At 41.1% G+C, this 19,788-nt stretch overlaps 1 protein-coding gene across 1 annotated transcript in view; it reads right to left on the minus strand.

The window, feature by feature from the left end:
* Positions 1-643: 643 nt before the first annotated feature.
* Positions 644-19,788, minus strand: part of ABCC9 (ATP binding cassette subfamily C member 9) — a 69,434-nt gene continuing 50,289 nt past the window's right edge. Inside the window, exons 28-39 of the mRNA XM_021539188.3 lie at positions 19,012-19,169; positions 16,881-16,973; positions 14,148-14,250; positions 11,865-11,966; positions 8,979-9,099; positions 7,883-8,013; positions 7,253-7,331; positions 4,802-4,910; positions 4,482-4,585; positions 3,685-3,818; positions 3,342-3,404; positions 644-944 (exon numbers count right to left, since the gene is read on the minus strand). Of these exons, the coding sequence (XP_021394863.1) occupies positions 807-944; positions 3,342-3,404; positions 3,685-3,818; positions 4,482-4,585; positions 4,802-4,910; positions 7,253-7,331; positions 7,883-8,013; positions 8,979-9,099; positions 11,865-11,966; positions 14,148-14,250; positions 16,881-16,973; positions 19,012-19,169 (1,335 nt within the window). The 3' untranslated portion in view covers positions 644-806. The remainder of the gene's footprint in view (positions 945-3,341; positions 3,405-3,684; positions 3,819-4,481; positions 4,586-4,801; positions 4,911-7,252; positions 7,332-7,882; positions 8,014-8,978; positions 9,100-11,864; positions 11,967-14,147; positions 14,251-16,880; positions 16,974-19,011; positions 19,170-19,788) is intronic.

Genomic DNA, 19,788 nt, shown 5'->3' on the forward strand with positions numbered 1-19,788 from the left:
TAATACCAAGTTTATAAATTCAGATGATTTTTAATACAAAGTCTTGAGATACTGTACAAAATTCCTCTATAAGCAAATCAAAGCATGCATAATCATAGGATGATTTGAATCTTTAGTGAAAGTTGGAAGAATCAATATGGATTTAGGAACTGACTGTAGGAATAAACCATTGTTGCAGTGAAAATAGTTCTGTCACGACTGAAGTGTGTTTACTAAACTGAAGGACAGGAAGAATATCCTTATTTCTGATGAAATTCCTTTCCCTCATTCACTACCCCTCTGCTACAACTTGGAGAGCAAAGTTTATGCCTTTGGAATGTAGCAGATTGCCCCAAGTGTGATGGGCTTGGATGTTTTTCCTAATTTTTCCCTCTGGGGACAGAATGCATCTGGGGAACCTCTTGCTTCCTTGACAAACTGCACGATTTGATTTCTGGTTCCAGCATAACATATGCAGTTTATAAGATCAGTGCATTCTTTTTCTCTCTTTAAACAAAAATAAAGTCAATAAAAAGTCTAAGGAAAATGTCTAATTCTCAGGAAGTAAAAACTTCTCCCTCCATGTGTGTGTGTGTGTGTGTGTGTGTATGTTAAGTTTAATAGCTTTGAATAAAGTGACATTTTTCCTGCTTCAAGGCAGACATGTATTGCAATAGGCTTTATTAATTTGGAAGATGGAAGTGTGAAGAAAGAAGCTCTAAAAAACAAAACAAAACAAAACAGGTAAAAGTGATGTTACACTAAGTAGAAAATATTTGCATTTCATCTATTTAAAAAGAAGCTGTTAGAATGCATCGTGTGGCTGTTCACATGTCAGCCCGGACAAAGGAAGCGAAGATGCCATCTTCCTGGGAAAGCAGGTTCTCAGGAGTATCGTATTCCAGAATGTTCCCCCGCTTCATGACGATGACCAGGTCTGCAGTGAGGATGGTGTGAACCCGGTGCTGCCACGAAGGAAAGCAAACAGGTTTTCATTTGGATAATTCTCACTAATGAGCCTCCTGCAAGGCAAACCCCATCTGGGAAAGTCTGTCCTTGTTTACAGCAATATTTGGAATAGATCCTTGTACTTTAACATGAAGAGATCTTCAATTACTTGACAGCCTCTGCACCAAGCCTGAAAATACTTAAGCATGAGCTTCGCTTTTTGCCATTATGGACAACACAGCTGGTGGAATAAATCCTATGGCCCCAGTGAAACACGTCTTCTCCCACGGGAAATAGGGATGAGAAGCATCCTGCACTGCCAGGTGGCTTGGCATTCTGCTCTGCTCCTTGGTCTCTGCACCCCAGCAGTCTGCTCTCCATCAATCTCAGGACACTCCTGGGCTATTCCTTACTGTAAATCCCTCTGAGATCTAATTGGAGTGTGCTCCAGGCAGCAGTTTAATCCCATAGGCTACAGGTTTCCTATGACATGATAGTTTCAGTGTCAGCTGCATGAGATTTACATGTGATCTGCATAAATTGTCATGAAATTAAACATACCCAGGAACCACACAAGAAACACCTTCTTGCACTATTCTCCCAGAAGCTGTGCAGTAGAAAGAAAGCAGAGTGAAAGGAAACTAAAGAGGTAAAAATAACTACCAAAGAGCCAGAAGTCCTGTGGACAGTGTGGACTGAGAGAGTCTACTTGTGAGTCTTCACCAAAGTGGTGAACAGGCCGTCCTCTTTGAGGAGTAAGTTTGAGGCAGTGTCACATTCAACTAGAAAGCCCTCAGAAAGGACTAGGACAATATTGGCGTCCAAGATGTGAGACACACGATGCTGGAAAAAAGAACAGAAAAATAGGTGGGTGAAGGAAGGATCAGCTGTGAATGAGGAGAGGAAGGAATGAAGCCAGCTCCGTGAGGACAGCTAAATATTAATGTGTGCCATTTCACTCGAGACACTGACTTCGGAAAGGCAAAGCCGAAGAAAAGTGAGATTCCAGCCAAAAAGACAACAAGCATGAAACTGAAGGACAACAATCTCACCACCAGAATCTTCAGCATTTACACAGCCAAGAACCTTGGAGCACATTGTAAATGAGCTGGGTTAAGTGGCTTGCCTGATACAAACTACTCAATGACATGCTTGAAACCAGAGTCCAGAAGGCCTGACTGTAATCTCTAACCACAGGACCGGATTCCAGACAAGGCAAATGAAACAGCTGTTGAAACACATATTTATCTCATGGAGAAAAGTTCTGTTTGTTGTTTAATGCTGCTGTCACAGGTGAAATATTTTTAATGGTATCCACCATGTGTCTGAGCACATATATGTATGAACATGCATGGATATATGAACACACTTTTGGGGCACTAGAAGTGGCAGGAAAATGGGAAAGAACGTCATAAACCCCTAGCTGAAAAGCTATTATTTTGGGAGGTAATTCCCATTGATTCTGATGCCTTAAGTTTTAGCTTTCATACTTTTCAGATTCTGTACTGCTTTAGTGTGTAACTCTGAACTTCATATAAAGTGTTAGCAAGTTCTATTCACAGTTTAGTTTGACAAAACAATCCTTTTCCAGCTTGAGAAGCAAGGACACTGTTGCAGCTTCAGGCCCCAAAAGTATAAAAAAACCAGCGAATTGAGGAAAGCAATCTGGGAGGATGGGACTTCATAACCTGAAGCTGTAACTGGACAATTAACCCCAATATGTAAATAGACCAAAACTTATAAAAGTGTGAAAACGTGTGACCCATTGTCCATCTTGGGTGGAGCCATGGCCAGGCTCTTGTACTGCCCAAAGTGTATCCTTGGAAGACCTTTTTAATAAATATCTTTCTTATTCTTTAACAATGTCTAGCCTCTGGTAGCTTCTTTAGGCATCAATCCCAGTTTTCAAAACATTTTTTGTAAACCCATCTTTTTATTCCAAAAGAGAGAAAAGATAATCCAGCTTGAGAAACCACATCAAGAATATTATGAAATCTCAACTCAAATTTGTGCTGCATTTGTAAGCATTACACATACATAGCCTTCAGAAGCAAAATTCAAACTTAGATTTGGATGCAACTTTCAGTAATGGTTCAAACCATGCACTTGGTTTCAATTTTTCAGTGAGAATGGCTTCAAATTTTGTTGAGACAGTGCAGATGCTGAAGTTCCCTGTAAAGTCTTTGTTCAGATCCAGGTGTTTTAGTTTGATAGCAAGACAGCATTTACTGCAAAATTTCCGGTTGATAATAGGTGTCTGACTTCTTCTGGTATAATAGAAATATTCTGGCCTCGTGGTTTAGTTCTATTTTGGGAAGCTTTTAGTTTTATGTAGTGGTGTTTAACTGGTGAAGGGCAAAGCTAACTACCTGAGGAATGAGGAAAAAAAGAGCTTTTTCTGGCTTAATACTCACCGCTATTGTTACAACAGTGCGGTCGGCGAAGGCAGTCATCACAACCTTCTGCAAGATGTTTTCCTGTCAGAGGAAAAGGCTCACTCCAGTTACTTCATCCTGTTACATTCTAAGTCACATGTTTTCAAGCATATTCCACATTATCTCTTTCCCAGCAGGGAAATGTCACACACACAGATCAAGAACTTATACGAAAGCAGAGGTTCTCTCAAGCATTTTATCCTGAGAGAAATAAAAACACTGCCTGCTTTTTCTGCTACAGAGATCACACACTTCATGGCTGATGCTTAGGGAAGATGCCTTTCTCCTGGTAGATCCCTAATTAGTTAATTGCTGTACTCACTGTGGCCATGTCAATAGATGCTGTGGCTTCATCCATGATGAGGATGCTGCTCTTGCGGACAAAGGCTCGAGCCAGACAGAAGAGCTGCCTTTGCCCCACACTGAAGTTTTCCCCTCCTTCTGTGACCATGGCATCTGTAACAAAGCCAGTTCCTGTGATCATTACACCCCTGTAATGCTGCCCCTGAGAGCTCTGCTTGTGCACTATTCCAGGGCCAAGCAAAATCCTCATAAAAGCCAATAACCATAATCTTGAGTGACCAGTGAGATGGAGGGATACCAAGAAAAATGAGCACAGCCTCTTGGGAAAGGAGAAATATGTCACTGAACAAACAGTTGGCACAAATTGTTAGAAGATCTGGTAGTCTGCAGGGTAATATCTTAGTAATATGAAATGTACTTGATATGGAAATAAATATGTGAGATTCCTTCATTAAATGGATCTGAAACTGTAAGAAAAATGCTCTGTCCGTGTTTACAGCTCTGCTTGCAGAGACAGGTTCTGCTAAAGGAGGTAAAATTTTTCTTTTTTTCTTTACTAATTATCCCACTGTGATCACAGAATCATAGAGTATCCTGAGTTGGAAGGAGTCCACAGGATACCAAAATCCAACTCTTGGACATGCACAAGACAGCCTCAACAATCACACCATGATGCTGATGTGTTGCAGGATTTTTCCATATGGGCCTGTCACTCCCACATGATGATCTGGAGTGTCAGATGGGATGGATCTGTTTATCTGTGTGCATGCATGATTCCATTATTGGCCCATGATCCAGAAATTGGTTCAGACATACCAAGACCTCCTGGCAATGACTTGACCATGTTCTTCAACTGAGCAATCTCCAGAGCTTCCCAGAGTCTGTCATCAGTGCACTTGCATTCGGGATCCAAATTAAATCTGCAAAGAAAACCATAGCAGGAGTCTCGCTACTGCAATTACTTTCAGGTTTTCTGCAAATGAGCAGCTTGGCATTGTGTGTTGCTCAGCAGGCTGTGCAGATGGACTGGACTGAGCTAGGAAGGTTCTTTGCCTTTCCATCCTCTCCTGTCCCCCAGCTCCCATGCCAGGCAGGCTGTGCAATGCTGCCTGCCACCCCCTATGGCATACACCTACCGGATGGAGCCACTGAACAGGATGGGGTCCTGCAGAATGATGGAGAGCCGGGACCGGAGCGTGTGCAGAGGCAGTTTGCTGATGTCTATCCCATCAATCACTATCCTCCCTGTGCCAAACAACACACAGAACACCTGAGGGAATTGCACAAAGCACGTGATCCACAGGCAGCAGGTGGAAAGGTGGAACAGCCCCTCTGGGTAGTCTCTAGATGATGGGATACTGTCTTTGTGAGCTCTCAGCACTGTCAGACACATGGGGAAGGTGAATGTAGCTAATAACATAAGCCAGGGATGTCTCAATTTATTAGTGACACTGCCACCTTGCTCTTTTGCTTTTTCTTCCCTCCACCCCCCCTTAAGGGAAATTACATGTCTTTCCTTCTGTATAATGATAGCACCAGAAGGATAATTTATTATGGGTCAATTACAGCCAAACAGAGCAAGAACAAGAGCAACTTAAGTTGCTGTACCTTTCTTTGTTCCCCTTAAATTCAATAGTTGCTGAAGATATTTCCTTTTAGAAGGAGCACAATTTCTTTTGCACAATATATGCATGAATATGCGGGGTTGAAGGAGATGGGGAAGGGAGGGGCCAAGGCAAACTGAATGAGAATATGGTAAAGGTTATTTCCATCAGGCACTTCTGCATTTTTCATGTGGATTGCTTCTCTAGGCAGCTGCACTCCCCCTAACATTCATTTAATCAGTTCTCTCTCCCAACAGTGAGAACTTAAATGTGAACTGGCAGGTGCATGGATATTGAGAGCTTTATAAGTGTGTCCCTTCTGTCATTCCCATTGTCATGATACTGAATTTTGTAGGTTGTTCTTTGTGACCCTGCTTCAGTGGAAGATTTCATTACCCCCCCTAGGTGGACTACATCTATGATTGTAGTTTTATGCTTTTACTATATGGCCAGAAGAATCAAGATTTTCTCTGTAATGTACAAAGTCCAATTATTTTCACACTTCAAGAAAATCCAAATCAGGTTATAGGACTTCTGCTTGAGATATTGGTGGTTGCATAAACTTAAGCAATTCCTTTTCTTCACAAACAAGGACATTAGAGTGGGTTAGCAGAAGATGAGGTAGAATAAGGAGGGGAAAATTAATATGGCATGCCTGGGGAATAGGGAAATGCATATTTGATAGAAGCCAGGGTGCTCAAGGAAAAGAGGAGACGAGAGGACCTAAGGGAAAAAGTAAATTTGAGAGGAGTTGGGAAACTGGGAAAGAACTGAGGGTTTGTCAAGCAAGACATAAGATAAATGAGATGCTGTTTGAATACAGGATAAGAGAAGGGAAACACTAAAGAACAAAGTAAAAGTGGGGAAATAAAATGGGACAGATAGAAATTTAAGGAGATAACAAGGACCTAAGGATCAACGTGAATAAAATTTTGGCTCTAGTAAAGTGACTCGAAATATTATTATGTAACTTTTATTAGAGTCAGGACTCCAGCCAGAAGTGGACCAGCATGGAAGCCAAATATAGGTCCAGCAGGGACAGGGATATGCACAAAGGATAATCAGCTTGATTAGATAAAGCTTAGATTTTCCCATTGGGAAAAATCAGGGATACAGGAGAAGCAGACAAAGAAAATACACACAAAGAAGATTTAAGTAGAAGGAAACTTCAAGCTGGCCATAAGCATGGTTATTATTTCTTTGCAATATTTATATATCTAGGAATCATGGTCATGAATCAGAAGCCTGTGACCATAGACACATATAGGCACAGAACCACTACAAAAGCAAATATCAGCTGCATCAGATTCACTTATCCTCCCCATCCTACCAGGCTTTCCCTGGCAAACATTCCATGCACAATGGCTAAAGTAGAAATGTGGTAATCTTAGAAACAAAAAGATTACTTTCTGGTGGTTTTCTATATTCTCTCAACAGCACACATGCATCTGTATTATAAATGCTAAAAAGTAGTTTGTGCCAATTAGCTGGGACAGTTAAATGCTGCAGGATGAAAACATAGCAATATACTTCCAACCCTTGAGTCAAATTCTGCTGCAGTGGGAAAGCACAATAAAATAAAAAAAAAATCAAGGGAGTGGACTTGTTGAGTTCTAGTTTATACTCTGCTAATATTTTGACAGCTATAATAAGTTAAGGCAGTTATTCTTTAGGCAAACATTTAGACACTCCAGAGACTTACATATTTTTTGTCCTGTCTCAAAAAATGCATATTGTTTTGTCAGACCACATGCAAATTAAAAAAAAAAATAGAAATATAATCTGTGCACAAAATTTCCTGGGACAACCAAGTGCTATTCACAATAGGGCACTTTGTACTTTGAAGGATTAAGCATAACACTTCTAATCAAATCTCTTCTGAGCCAGAGAACCAGGTTATAAACTATCAAGAAGGTTTCTCCCTTCTGAGGAAATAAGGGGGGAGTAGTTGAGGAGTGACAACATATTGCAGGGGAAACTGACCATCAAAAATATCCACCATTCTGAAGAATGCCAAGGACAGGGAGGACTTGCCGCTGCCAGTCCGACCACAGATCCCAACCTGCAAAAGATGGAGGATGTCACTTACTCACTTGCTCCTTACTTACACCTGCAGCTCTTTTGGGAAAGCTGCACTGGATTGTGCTACTGGTGAGTAGAAAGGTTCTTCCCAATGGCAGGGAAAACACAAAACAGGACAGCAAGCACATTCCCCTTTTCTGCTCCTCATCACAAGGACTTGTCCCATAAGCATTTCAGCATTTTGACATGGATGCCAATGACACTCTGTGCTGAAATGTAAGATAGTCTTGTGTTTTAACACAGTTCAGTCTTATGTCCTTCTGATTTATCTGCTATTTAGACTTACTTTTGTGCAAGGAAAATGGACTTGGAAAGATGGGATACTCAGAAGAAAAATTGATCCCAGCCAAGAAGAAGCTTCTATCAGTGTAAGTTCTTGCTCTGTGCCCAGGGACCTCAGAGAGGACTGTAAATGTATATATCTGCTAATATAAGTTGTTATTCTTATCTTCTGCCACTTTAGAAAGGAAAGTTCTGTAAAGAAGGATCTGCACCAGAATGAGGATGATGAAAAATTGCTGGACATGGTACCTTTTGTCCTGGCTTGATATAGGCCTTCACATGCTTCAGAACAGGCTTCAGGTTGTTTTCATAGCGAACACACAAATTTTCAATCTTGATTTCCCCCTCCTGGGGCCAGTCTTTGGGGACTTGAGAGGGATCTGAAATAGTTACAGAAAAACAAACAGAAAAGAGTGCTGCTAGAGGGTCACTTTACAACAGTCACCATTCCCCCTCTCTCCTGCCTGGGCACCTTCCTTTAAGCCACTTGAGAAATAGAGCTCCAGCTCCCTGCCAAGGGGAGGCTGAGCTGGGAACTGCCTGGCAGGCACTTGGCCTCCAGATCTCCACACGCAGGGAGAGAGGGCAGATCTAAAGTGTCCCTTGGCAGGGCGAGAGGGAGCAGCCAAAGGAGCGGAGAACGCGGTGTCAGGGCAGGGTTAGCGCGGCCTCGGGTCAGCCACCGGCACAGGAAGGGCAGCTTGAGGAAGGAGGTTGTTGCTGCCACACAGCATCAGCTGTTGACATTATCACAGCTCTTGTTTCAGCCTGATTTGTGAATACGCAGCAGGTTTTGTCTCTGGACTAAGGAGCTGGGCTTTCCAGGGAAGCTTCTTGACCTGTGAGCCATTTCTTGCACTTCAACCACTTCTGAAATAGCAATCAAGGCCAATTTGAAGTGTGTGGAGCACAAATTCCAATGTACAGCTCAGAGAAGAGTTGCTGAGGTCTGCTTGCCAACGTGGCCCTATCTTTAGTCCCCCATCTGCTAGAAAGATCAGAGATTTTGAACCATGTGACATTTCTAATTTTTATCCTTATTTTTGTTTTCTAAATAACTTACATGGATGTTTTGCTCATCTTGTCTACAACTGGTATTTTTGATTGCACTACAGAGTCCTGCTCTGTCTCCCTGGCATTTGATAGGATTTTTTTTTCATGTTGACTAATGTGAACAACATATTTTCATAGCTTCTCTTAGCTATCCTTGTCACTCACACCAGTGGCAATTCCTACACCTCAGTGAGAATAGATTTTGGCTAGAGAGGTGTGTACATTTTGCATGACCAAGTCTACCATTCTTTCACATTACCATGGAAAGCCCCAGAAAGATTAAGAGCAATACCCAGGTAGCCTTCGTAGTTCTCTGACTCCATGTTCAGGAAGCTGTGTACTTTTTTCACTGCACCCATCTGCACTTCTAGATCAGCCAGATTCCTCACTACCCAGTTCAGGTAGTTGGTTATCTGCATCACAAAATGAAAACAAGGACAGGGTTCAGCCTTCTTTCTGTTCATCTACCCATTTGGAAATAAAGGTTGGATACATTTGTGAAAATCCTTGGCCTGACTCAACACAGTCTTTAACATTACAGAATTCAAGACTCAGTGCAACAACATCAAATCCATAAGAAGCCAATCATATTCCAACACAATTAACCCTAAGACAGCAGTTTGGTGCTTGGTATTCTCATCCTTGTTTTTTGAAGGAGAAGTATGAAAAAGTTGTACCTAAACTCTGACTGATTGAGGGAATCTCTTGTTTTCAGCATCTAATAATCAGTATGGAAAGGTGTCTTCTTTAAGCACACAAACACAGAAAAGAATAAAAATTGAAAGTGCTGTTTGGAAATATTTTCTATTATGCATATTCTAATGTTTCAAAGTCTGCAACTAAAGATTAAGAAAGTTCACTATTTGCAAATATATTGAAAATATTTTATGATAGCTTCATTTCTGCATATTTAGATAATCCATTTCTCTCTGTGGAAAATTTGAGAAGTTTTTAGCATAGAAATATATGAGAGGGAAAAAAAGTATTATCAGTTCAGCAATATTTCCTGGTTCTTATTCTCAATTGTAATGAAAAGGATTTGATCAATAATTAAATCAATAGTAAAGATATTACTTTTAGTAGATAATCGTTAATTATTAGTTCTCTAACAATACTCAGTAGCTTAGAAAAACTCTTTTCTAGGCAGGACTTACTATTTAAGGCTGAAAATTGTAAATCTATTTCCTAAGTCTGGATTTAGGTGTTTCTGTAAAAAAGAAGAACTGATCTTATTAGGAAGAGTTGATTGCCAAGAACCTTTAAAATTTGAGATATTTTATGTACCTGAATGAAGTTTTAGAAATCTAAAAATAAAAACATCCTATGCACAAACATATTCAGAGGAAGGCTTTGCCATTTTTTCTGGTGAGTGCAAAATAAGGACGTTATTTTGTATAAACCAGAAAGTCTCACTTCTATATTACTAACCTAATACTGATGCAGGAAGCAAACAGAAAATAATTTTCACTGAGATTCAGCAAAAATTGTTGTTAATTTGGAGGACTTGGCTGCATGCTTTATCCTTAAGATAGAGCTCTTGATGGGGTATTCTTTCCTTTATGTTCAGATACCTGCTTATTTGATGTCCAGCTTTTGAGTTAGGAAGTTACAGAAATAGGAAAGTTTGCAGACAAGCAACACAATGTGGAACTGCTGCTTGCAGTGGCAGGCTGCTATCCTAGATCTGGCAGATTTGATAACACAGCCTGGCACCCAAAAACTCTGCCCATTACCTCAGGCTTCATCACAGTTGTGCAAAGGAGTTGGCAGTGTTTAGAGAAAAGGAAAGAATAAGCTCAGGATGTCCACTGTAAACACAAGCTCAGTACAAATAGTTTGCTATCATCTAGGTCCAAATATCAGCCCTCTCTCAGCTGCAAGGAGTAATTAGTGAAAAAAACACCAAACTATGTCAGGAGAGACAGGTAATGATCCAGCTGCCTTCAAAAGTTCTTCAGGGTTATTGTGGGGCAGGAGAGAGGCAGGTGATCACTTGGTGCCTAAAGCTCTTCTTCACCTGTTTGTTGTGCTAGACTTCAGCACGTGCCTATTTCCCACCAATGATCTGTTTGCAAACACAGGCTAAAAACAAGGATGATGCAGACATCCTGACGCTTCCAGATCTCTGCTAATGAAGCAGCATTGCCAGGAATGTTTTCAGAGTGAAGCTGAAGCCCTGGGACTGATTCTCAGTTGTTGACAGATTCTCACACTGTTGCAACAGCAGCACAGAGGGGATCTAAGGTCTCCCTGAGGCAGCTGCTGAGGACTTTCTGTTGTAGCCATAGGCTCACAAGCATTTATGTGCAAATCCAGATCTCAGGGTAAGACCCACACCTTTATCCTTTCTTCATACCAGTGCTTCAAAGCAGACAGATTTTTGCCATTTTGGTTTCAAAAGTTCTTCCTGTCACTATCATCATCCCACCTTTGTCCTCACTCTCGTGGTTCATTCAGTGATATTTTGTTCCCATTCTCATAATTCATAATTCATACTCTCTGTGGTGATTGTCATTCACTCTGTGCTCATGATGAACACAGCTTCTCTTGCAGCCAGGCACACTGAAATACTGTTCCTTCTCCTCCCTGCTAATGGCAGTGGCAGAATGAACCAGCTACTGCACCACCATGACCTTCTCATCCCTAAGCCCATCTCCTCTGCATTCCTACTGCTACCTGGCGTGATGAACCATGCCCATAAAGGTCCCAGTCCCCAGATCCATTAATAATTCAATCTTGGGCATCTCAGTAATGTCCCTCCAAGGGCAAAACCAGTAATTCTGTTTCTTCAGCAATTATTTTATTTGGTCTTTGGTTAAAGATTACCCAGATGATGACAATCTGTATTTCCTGGCAGGATTTGCCATTTAGAGGTGGAAACAGCACTGTGTTGTACAAAACAGAGCGCACAGCAGATCCTCTTACGCATTTTTAATTTTCCTGCTCCACTTGGGAGCACGCAGGGCCTGGGAATGGTTGTGTTTTTTTAATTGGCTCATAAAACCTGAAGCAAATCCAAGTTGCCCTGAACTCTCTCAGCTTTGGCTCGAGTCCATTATTTGCAGGATTCATTTTTTTTTCAAGATTAAGAAATCTGGGAGATGACAGTGTACACATAAAAATATTATAAAATTAACTTGTTGGTCTGGAAGTTTTTACACTTGGCCTTGGCACGTACCGTCAGAGCATACAGGAGACCCAGCCCCACAAACCCCGAGTGTGGCCCTTCGGTGATGGAAGTGACAGCAGCAGTCAGAACAATACAAGCACCCAGATAATCCTGCAATGAGAGACAGGGGGACAAAAAAGAAAAAACATGCAGCAACCAGAACATTTCTTTACCTGTGCAGCAGTTCCACTTTACCAAGAATTATTTATATAATGACACCTAGCCCTTCATTTTGTTTTTTTTTTCCCCTGGAAGAGATCATGGTTGTGATACCCAAGCTGAAATACTCAAAGAAACTTGCTGAACACTAATGAAATTGTGATGCAAATTCATTTGGGCCAGGGCATCCATGGTATCAACCACAAAAAGAGCAGGGATCAAAAAACCTAATAAGCATATTAAAAAAAAAAACATGAGAGGTATGTAGCAGGGACACTCCTAATTCCCACTACTAAAACAAATCAATTCCACTCTCTCCACTCTCCTTCAGGTCTTCTAACTATGGGTCTGCCTCCTCAAAAAAGAAAGCATCACTGACTTCACAAAGTCAAGGAAGGATTTTGGTTGAATTTATACAGATCATGCACATGTTTTATTGGCAGGAGCTGGAATCAATTTTCTTGATGTTTACCTCAGGTTTGAAGTATATACTACATGTCATCTCATGGAGTCAAGGTGCTGATTAATGGGATATAGTTGGTATTCCCACTATCCCACTGCTGCCGGCATTTACTCTGGATCACATTTTCCATTCATTTTTCTCATCCTGTCTCATAATACTGTGTCAGGAATATTTCCTTCTGAGATTTGAAATGAGGGCTGCCTAGTTAATCTGTCTAAAAAATATGTTGATGAGCAGAATATAGACTGAAATTTTAGTGGGGGATGGATTCAAACTGGCAGAGGAGGGAGTTAGATTGGCTATGAGGAAGAAATCCTTCCCTGTGAGGTGGTGAGGCCCTGGCACAGGTTGAGCAGAGAAGCTGTGGCTGCCTCATCTCTGGAATGCCAGGCTGGATGGGGATCTGAGGAACTTGGGTTAGTGGAAGGTGTCCCTGCCCATGGCAGAGGTCAGAACTGGATGGGTTTTAAGGTCCCTCCCAATGCAAATCATTCTGTGATTCTGGGATTCTGTGACTCACACCTATGGATAATGTTCTTGAGCCTCCATCATCTGCTAGGACAGGACTTAACAGCTGCTGTTAAATCCCACAAACTTTTTGATGGTCTTAGTACTACTGTGCCATTAGACAGAGCTAGATGAACTATTCCTTGGCAAGGCCACATTATTTCTAATGTCTGGTGAAGCGAGGTGTATTCTTGGACGAAATTCATTCTGCATGTAAGCAAGTCTAAGACTGTGAGACATTAACAGGCTTATTCCAAGATTGGCTGTTGCACTGTTATTTATCTGTCTTAGATTTGGAAGCAATCTCAGCTATTTTGGATGCTGTAAGAAGCTTAAAGCTTCGAGCACAAGGGAAAGTTTTGCCATCATAAAAAATGAAGAATAACTTCACTGCTCAAGCAAGTAAAGAAGGTGAGTATACAGCCTTTGATGTGAGGGTTAATCATGCCTGTTACTATTTATGTCCAGCAGAATCAGGCCACTGCTCTGTTTATTCACTGCTCTTTCTGTTTCAGATGAATAATGGAATCACAGTTACTTTTCTTGCCTCTTCTTGCCTCGCAGATCAAAAAAGTCCCTCAAAGAGAGCCCTCACAAACCCCAGGAGCCTATGTCACTGTCAGTTGCTGCATTGTGCCCTGCTGTTATTTCCTTTCTGGAGTCTAGTTCTGCTATCGTTCATGACATCAAACAAAAAAACCCACAAACAGTATGGACCTGCAAGCTTACTGCTGAAGAGATACTTCAAGACCTGGGAGATCAGTGTGCCTAAAACAGCCCTGGCAGAAGGATGGCACAGTTCACAAAGCCACTGAAAAGCCCCTTTCTGCCTTGAAAGCAGCTCCTGCTGTGGCAGGTCTGTGGATGCTGCACAGTAGTAGAGAAAGTATTGTTTGAAGTTATGTAAATGTTTGCTCTTGCACTCCCTTCAGATGCTAGACAGCACACAGCAGAAGATGAGGCAGACTTGTATTTTCTTACTCCTGGCCAAGAAAGCTGAAAAAACCCTCTGGGTTTAACATAACAATCCTGATCTATTTTAAGGAGCCATGTGTATAATCTCCTCGCGAGATTAATACCCGTTATTATCTTCTCTGCATCAGGCAAAGTCTCTGTTTGCTTCCAAGGTTTCAAAACCACGGCTGGGACAAAACTGAACGTACCGTCCTGACCTCCAGCCATCTGTTGGCAGCTGACAGAAATAAGTAGGCAATGTTGTTCGTGTCAGTCAGCTCCAGCATACGTTGTTTAAATCTGGCTTCGTGCCTGCCGAGACCAAAGTTGTCACATTACAATACATTACGCACTCACACACAAAAGGATGAAGCATTAACTCTGCTCTGCCTTCTTTTCCCCCAGCTCAAAACTTTCTGCCCTTTTGTTTTTGCTGAAGTTTGGGTTAAAAGCTCTTCCCTTAGAACACACATCTGCTGCCACAGCTGCCCATAGCCAGAGTGACATGGGGAGTCAGGATTTGTTCGACAAGCAGCAAGGGTTTAGACCAGAGTCTGTCCCCTCAAAGAGATTTCAATGCCAGGGTGCTGAGACAGGTTTTGTTTCCCAGACCTAATCTACTTTTTATATCTGTGGATTATAGTCCACTCCTCCCACAGCTGAGTGCTGCTGTGGTCCCTCAGCAACTCCTCACAGGCACCTAGCAAGGGCAGAGAGCTCACCTGTCAGGTTACATCGGAATTCAGAAGTTACCTGGCCAGCTGCAGGGCTCCTCAACAGGGGTGACAGCCCTAAAGTTTCAACTAAAATGGATATAGAGTGATCTGGAAATCAAACCTTTCAGCTACTCAGCTCAGCTGTTTTCTCAGCCAGTCACACTTTGCCTAAACAACTGGGAAATTACAATCAGGGAGAGCTATAGATCACCTCTAAATTAGAAAAATGAGTGGTATTACCTCCACTGCCACTTGTTCCTCTCTCCCCCATCACATTTAAAGACCAGTGCAAGGATGCCAGAGCGCTGAAGACCCAATGTACATTTGGGAGGGGAAGGGGAAATCTCTATTGGTGCAAGTGTATTAAATTCATGGTGCCTTGCACAGTTAGATGGAAACCATTTTGCTGGAAACAATATTCTATTATCTGGTGAATACCTCACTTGATTAAACCATCTGAACTTCAGTCAGCAGCTCAGTGACTGTTTTACCTTTCATTTCAAAGTCTCAGGGCCCTGCTGTGAAGCACCTCTAATGCCTATTCTTCTAGAAACTTCCCTTTTTTCCCTGCTATTTCCCAATGATATTTTATTTACCTCTGCACAGCTTGTAAATATGACAAGCAACCTTCCCAGAACAACTGGTAATAGTAATGATGTGGGGAGGAACAAGGATGCACTGACTACTCTGCTCATCTGCTTTCCTGGCAGCAAAACTCCTGCTCTCCTAATGGAAAATCTGACACGCTCAATCTGTGTTTTCATCCACGTTCAGCTCATCTTCTGGGCACTTTCAGACTTTTATCCTGTCAGATGAGGAACAGCAAAGGTCACTGAGATTGCTCTCTGATCCAATTGTACTGCTTTGCGGTAAGTTATGTGAGGAGCTGCTCAGTTTTATCCTGGAACATACTGAACCCAAATTGCAGAGAATGACTAACAGGACCAGCAGTAAATACAAACTTGCAGACAATAAATGCAGGAGACTTCAGGTTTGGTGGGCAGTGGAGCACAGGCAGGGAAATGAAATGGCTTCGATTAGCACCAGAAATCCTGAAAAACTCAATTGTTGTGGTGCCTTCGGGTTGCCTTTTGCTCCCTGCCATCCAAGACCACATTGCCTTTTTGTGAGGCAAAAAAGAGTTGAACCACCCAGAAAGTGCTAAGCTCCTTCATCTTCCTCAGGAACTAACCTCAGGTTCATAACCTTCCTCAGGTGATGAAAGGCCACTCTGAACCTCTTGAGAAGTACTCAGCATACATCAGCATCAGGCCCTAATGATGATTTCCTGTTTCAATACATCATTCTGTTGATAAAGCTAGTGAAAGCATTTCCTGTTGGCCCCTGGCTCACACCTCATCAACACAAGAGTGTTTTTGCTTGTTCTTCCACAGGCCTTACTGCAACACTCTGTGCTAATAGCTGAGGTCCTAAAGCTTAGCTTGACATGAGGAAACAGCCATAAGCTGATCAAATAGGTGTGGAAATGTCATTGCTGTGGGATCTGCTCTGGTTTGGAATTCTTTATAGTGCAGAATGGGTACAAGGTGCACTTACTGGGAAAAAACCTGAAGCTGTCACTTTGTCAGAGTCATAACCATAATGGAGTGAATATAGGAGAGTCTAGCTTATATTTCATGTAGTAGAGAGAAAATATATGCATGTAAAGCTGGCAAAATTCTCTGGATCTTACAGAATTGATTTTTCAGTTTTGATTAACAAAGAGAGGTTTTACAATATTAAAATCAAGTCCTGTTCTGCTGCACTTTTCTTGGAAAGTCTCCAAGTTGCACACTGCCTTTCAATTGGAGAGTGTCATGATGTCTCCTTGCTTGGAAAGTGGGTTAAACACAGAACTGATTCAGGGACACTTGGATATAGCAGGGGGTTTGAAGGGGCAGTGCCACTGCCTGCTTGGCAAAACAGAGCTCCCTGCTGTCCACATTAAAGGTATGGTTAAAATAGAGTCATAAAAAGTTTAAGTATCACCTCCTAAAAAATGTAATCACCTTTAATACAGTGGAACACCAATACATGTGTTACTGAAAATATGCAAAATGTTTAAGAGGCATGGCAAAGCAACAGGAAAAAACATAATTTTTTTTTTCTTTTAATAGCTTAATAAAGTTCTTCACATTCAACAATTTGCCTTCAGACATGCTCTAAGGAAGCTGAACAGGCCAGCTTGACCCCCAAGCCTCCCTCTAATAATTTTACAAATTTTACCCGAATGCTCTGATGGTGGTAAGGCCTTCAGCTGTCTCAGAGAAGTGACACAGCAGAGGGAGTTGGGTGCTGTCATCAAGTTCCTGGAGGTCTCTGGGAGTACAAAAAACAACAGAAGCCCATTACAATGTAAACATTTCTGTCTGTAGAAATTTTGCTGCATAGCTGACAAGAACAGACATTTTATATATTGCACTATATCAAAAAAAAATATATTTCTATAGTACAGAACAACACTGGCATGGGAATATAACATTCCTTTTTTTTTGCCACAGCAGCCTTTGAATCATCTCCCTGCTGCCCTCTCCATCTACTTTTGGTCACTTTAAGCTTCTATTTGCCCCCCAGGGATAATGACATTATCGTGTCTCTCCTGGGTAAAAACCTGCTATCTGTTTTAGACAGATCCTCATTACCTTTTATTCTCACAGGTTCTGATATATTAATAACATAAAATTAAATTCAAACCCATTGATTTTAAACTTTATAGCATGTTATTTCTGACTCTTAGGTCAGGTATATAATAGGGTCTGTGTATCAGGAAGTTTATATATTTTATGACAACAGCTGGCCTAACAAAAAAGCTGTATTTCCACAAGACCTGGCCTCATTTTCCATATCTGGAAGTAGTACAACATGCTGAAAGTAAAATATTTCAAATCACAGCAGATCTCTTTGTGCTGTTAACATTGGTTGTAGCAGAGACAGCACTGACAGAGAAACAATGAGTGATAAATTTCCCTAATTCTGAGACCTGCATGGAGCAACAATATTTAAGTCCAAAAAGTTTCAGTCTTTTAAAAGAGGAACATTTTCCAAACCAGAGAAAAAAAAAATTACATCTTTCTGTAACACTCTGTCACTGGCATAGCAGCCAGTTGTACAAACAGAAGAAAGTCCAGATCATTAGAGATTGAAACTGTTATCAAAATCCTAATAATTTTGCACACTGTATTAGATGGGCTAGGAGAAACAACTGCTCGATCTTGCTGAATGTTGCAGTGGGCAGAACCGAATTTGTTGCCGATGTTTTGATGATAAATATCTTCCAAATTTATGATGGAAAATACACAGAAGTTTGTGAAAGATGTAATGGAAAATACAACAAAGAGTCAAAGTGCTGCAAGAAATACTGTAAATATTTGCATTTCTAAAAATTAGTGAGGCTTATATGCCTGCAAAGAACTGCATGTAAGTGAGCTACAAATACTGGCTGAAGCTATTTCTTCATCCTACATTTCCCAAGACTAATTTTTAGGGAAATAAATTGGATGTTTTAATTTCTATTGCCCATCAAAAGAATACAAGTCACATTTCAAGTGATTTAAAAGAGTTTAATTTATCGGAATAATCTGAGAGTGAAAACCAGGTCTCCTGATTTGTCAGACACCTTGAGATCTGGTGTATTGCCACACACAGCTTCAGTTTGGAGGACTGGTGGGGCAAAAACAAGGTTTCTGAAAAAATCTCAGACAAGTTAAGCAACTTATTTCAGATTTAAACATTTCCGGTTTGTGAATTCTGATTACAGAGTTTTCTTTTAAATAAATTTTCCTGGAAGATTCTGGCTGACAACAAAAGACTAAGGGATTGAATTTAAGAAAAAACTTCAAATGGCTTGCTGAAGATGTTTTCTGAAATTATAGGATAAATTTAGCACCAGAAGCATGACTCTCTTTTTGCTGAAAAAAACTGTACTCTTTACACCCAGCCAAATCACCCTGAATATGGAACACTCTATAGTGGAAATTGCTTCCTGTGGAGCTTTTTCCCCAGTATGAAGGAAGAGCTGTTAATCAAAGGAGTTATTTTCTGTTCTCTACAAACCCTCAAATGTCAAAGATGAGTTTTGACCAGTTGTAAGCTCAGCTGATTCACAAACTTCATGTTCATTTCATTCTAGAGCCAGAAAAAAAAATCCATTCAGCTGCTGTTACTTCCCCAGATACCCCATTTATAGCCAGGTCAGTTGGAAATATTCCCCAGTGCATGTCTCAAACTCATGCCTCAGGTTCAAAAGTAGGATGCCATGGCCATTACCCTCTTAGCTCCTACAATCTCACATTCCAGCACAATTCTTACATACAATATTTCATGGAGGAAACTTTCTGGGCAGTTCTTTAATACATACTTGGAAGCAACCCTGAAGTATTTCTGGATGAAATAAAATGCTATGCCCAGGGGCACAAGGGCCACAAGGAACCATGGAGTGGCATAGGAGATCATTCCAATGGCTGACAGGCACAGCAAGGTGGATCTGGTCAGAGACTCCAGCGTGGGAGGGATGTGCTACAGGAAAATTAAAAACATTAATGAGGAAAAAAAACCCTGGTAGCACCACTATACACCTTTTCCTACAAGAAAAGTGAAATAATACCACTATGTACTCACTGATAGTCTCCTAATATCAGGAGTCTTTCTGTTTCTGTGGGTCTCATAGCCAAATGTACAGGGGTTAAAAAATGATTCAGTAGGTTTTTGTTTTCTAAAGGTCAGAATTTCAAATATCACGGGGAAATAGTAGCCATTTTCACCTCATTTATATATCAGGTAAGGAAGAGAACATTTTTCTTGATATGCCAGATATTTAGAGAAGTAGAATGCTCTGTCTCAGAGTCTCATCATTTTTATTCCATGTTCCTATCAACCTTACATTCAGGATTATTGTTCATCCAAAAATTTTAATGGACAGCCATAGTGAAAGCTCTTTCTCTCCCTGAATGCTCTAAATCCACATGTTCCGCCAGCCACAGTGGAACATTTATTTGTCATACCTACTCCCATATATTCAAAGTTGTTATATTCTACTGTGTTTCCTGTTTCAAGTCCAAAATCTGCTGTTTTCTTCATCCAGGTCTTCCAACAGAATCAACCAGTCTGCATATGAAGAAATTAAGAGCCCCTACCT

Source organism: Lonchura striata, chromosome 5 (genome assembly GCF_046129695.1).
Source record: "Lonchura striata isolate bLonStr1 chromosome 5, bLonStr1.mat, whole genome shotgun sequence".
Classification (NCBI taxonomy): Eukaryota; Metazoa; Chordata; class Aves; order Passeriformes; family Estrildidae; genus Lonchura; species Lonchura striata.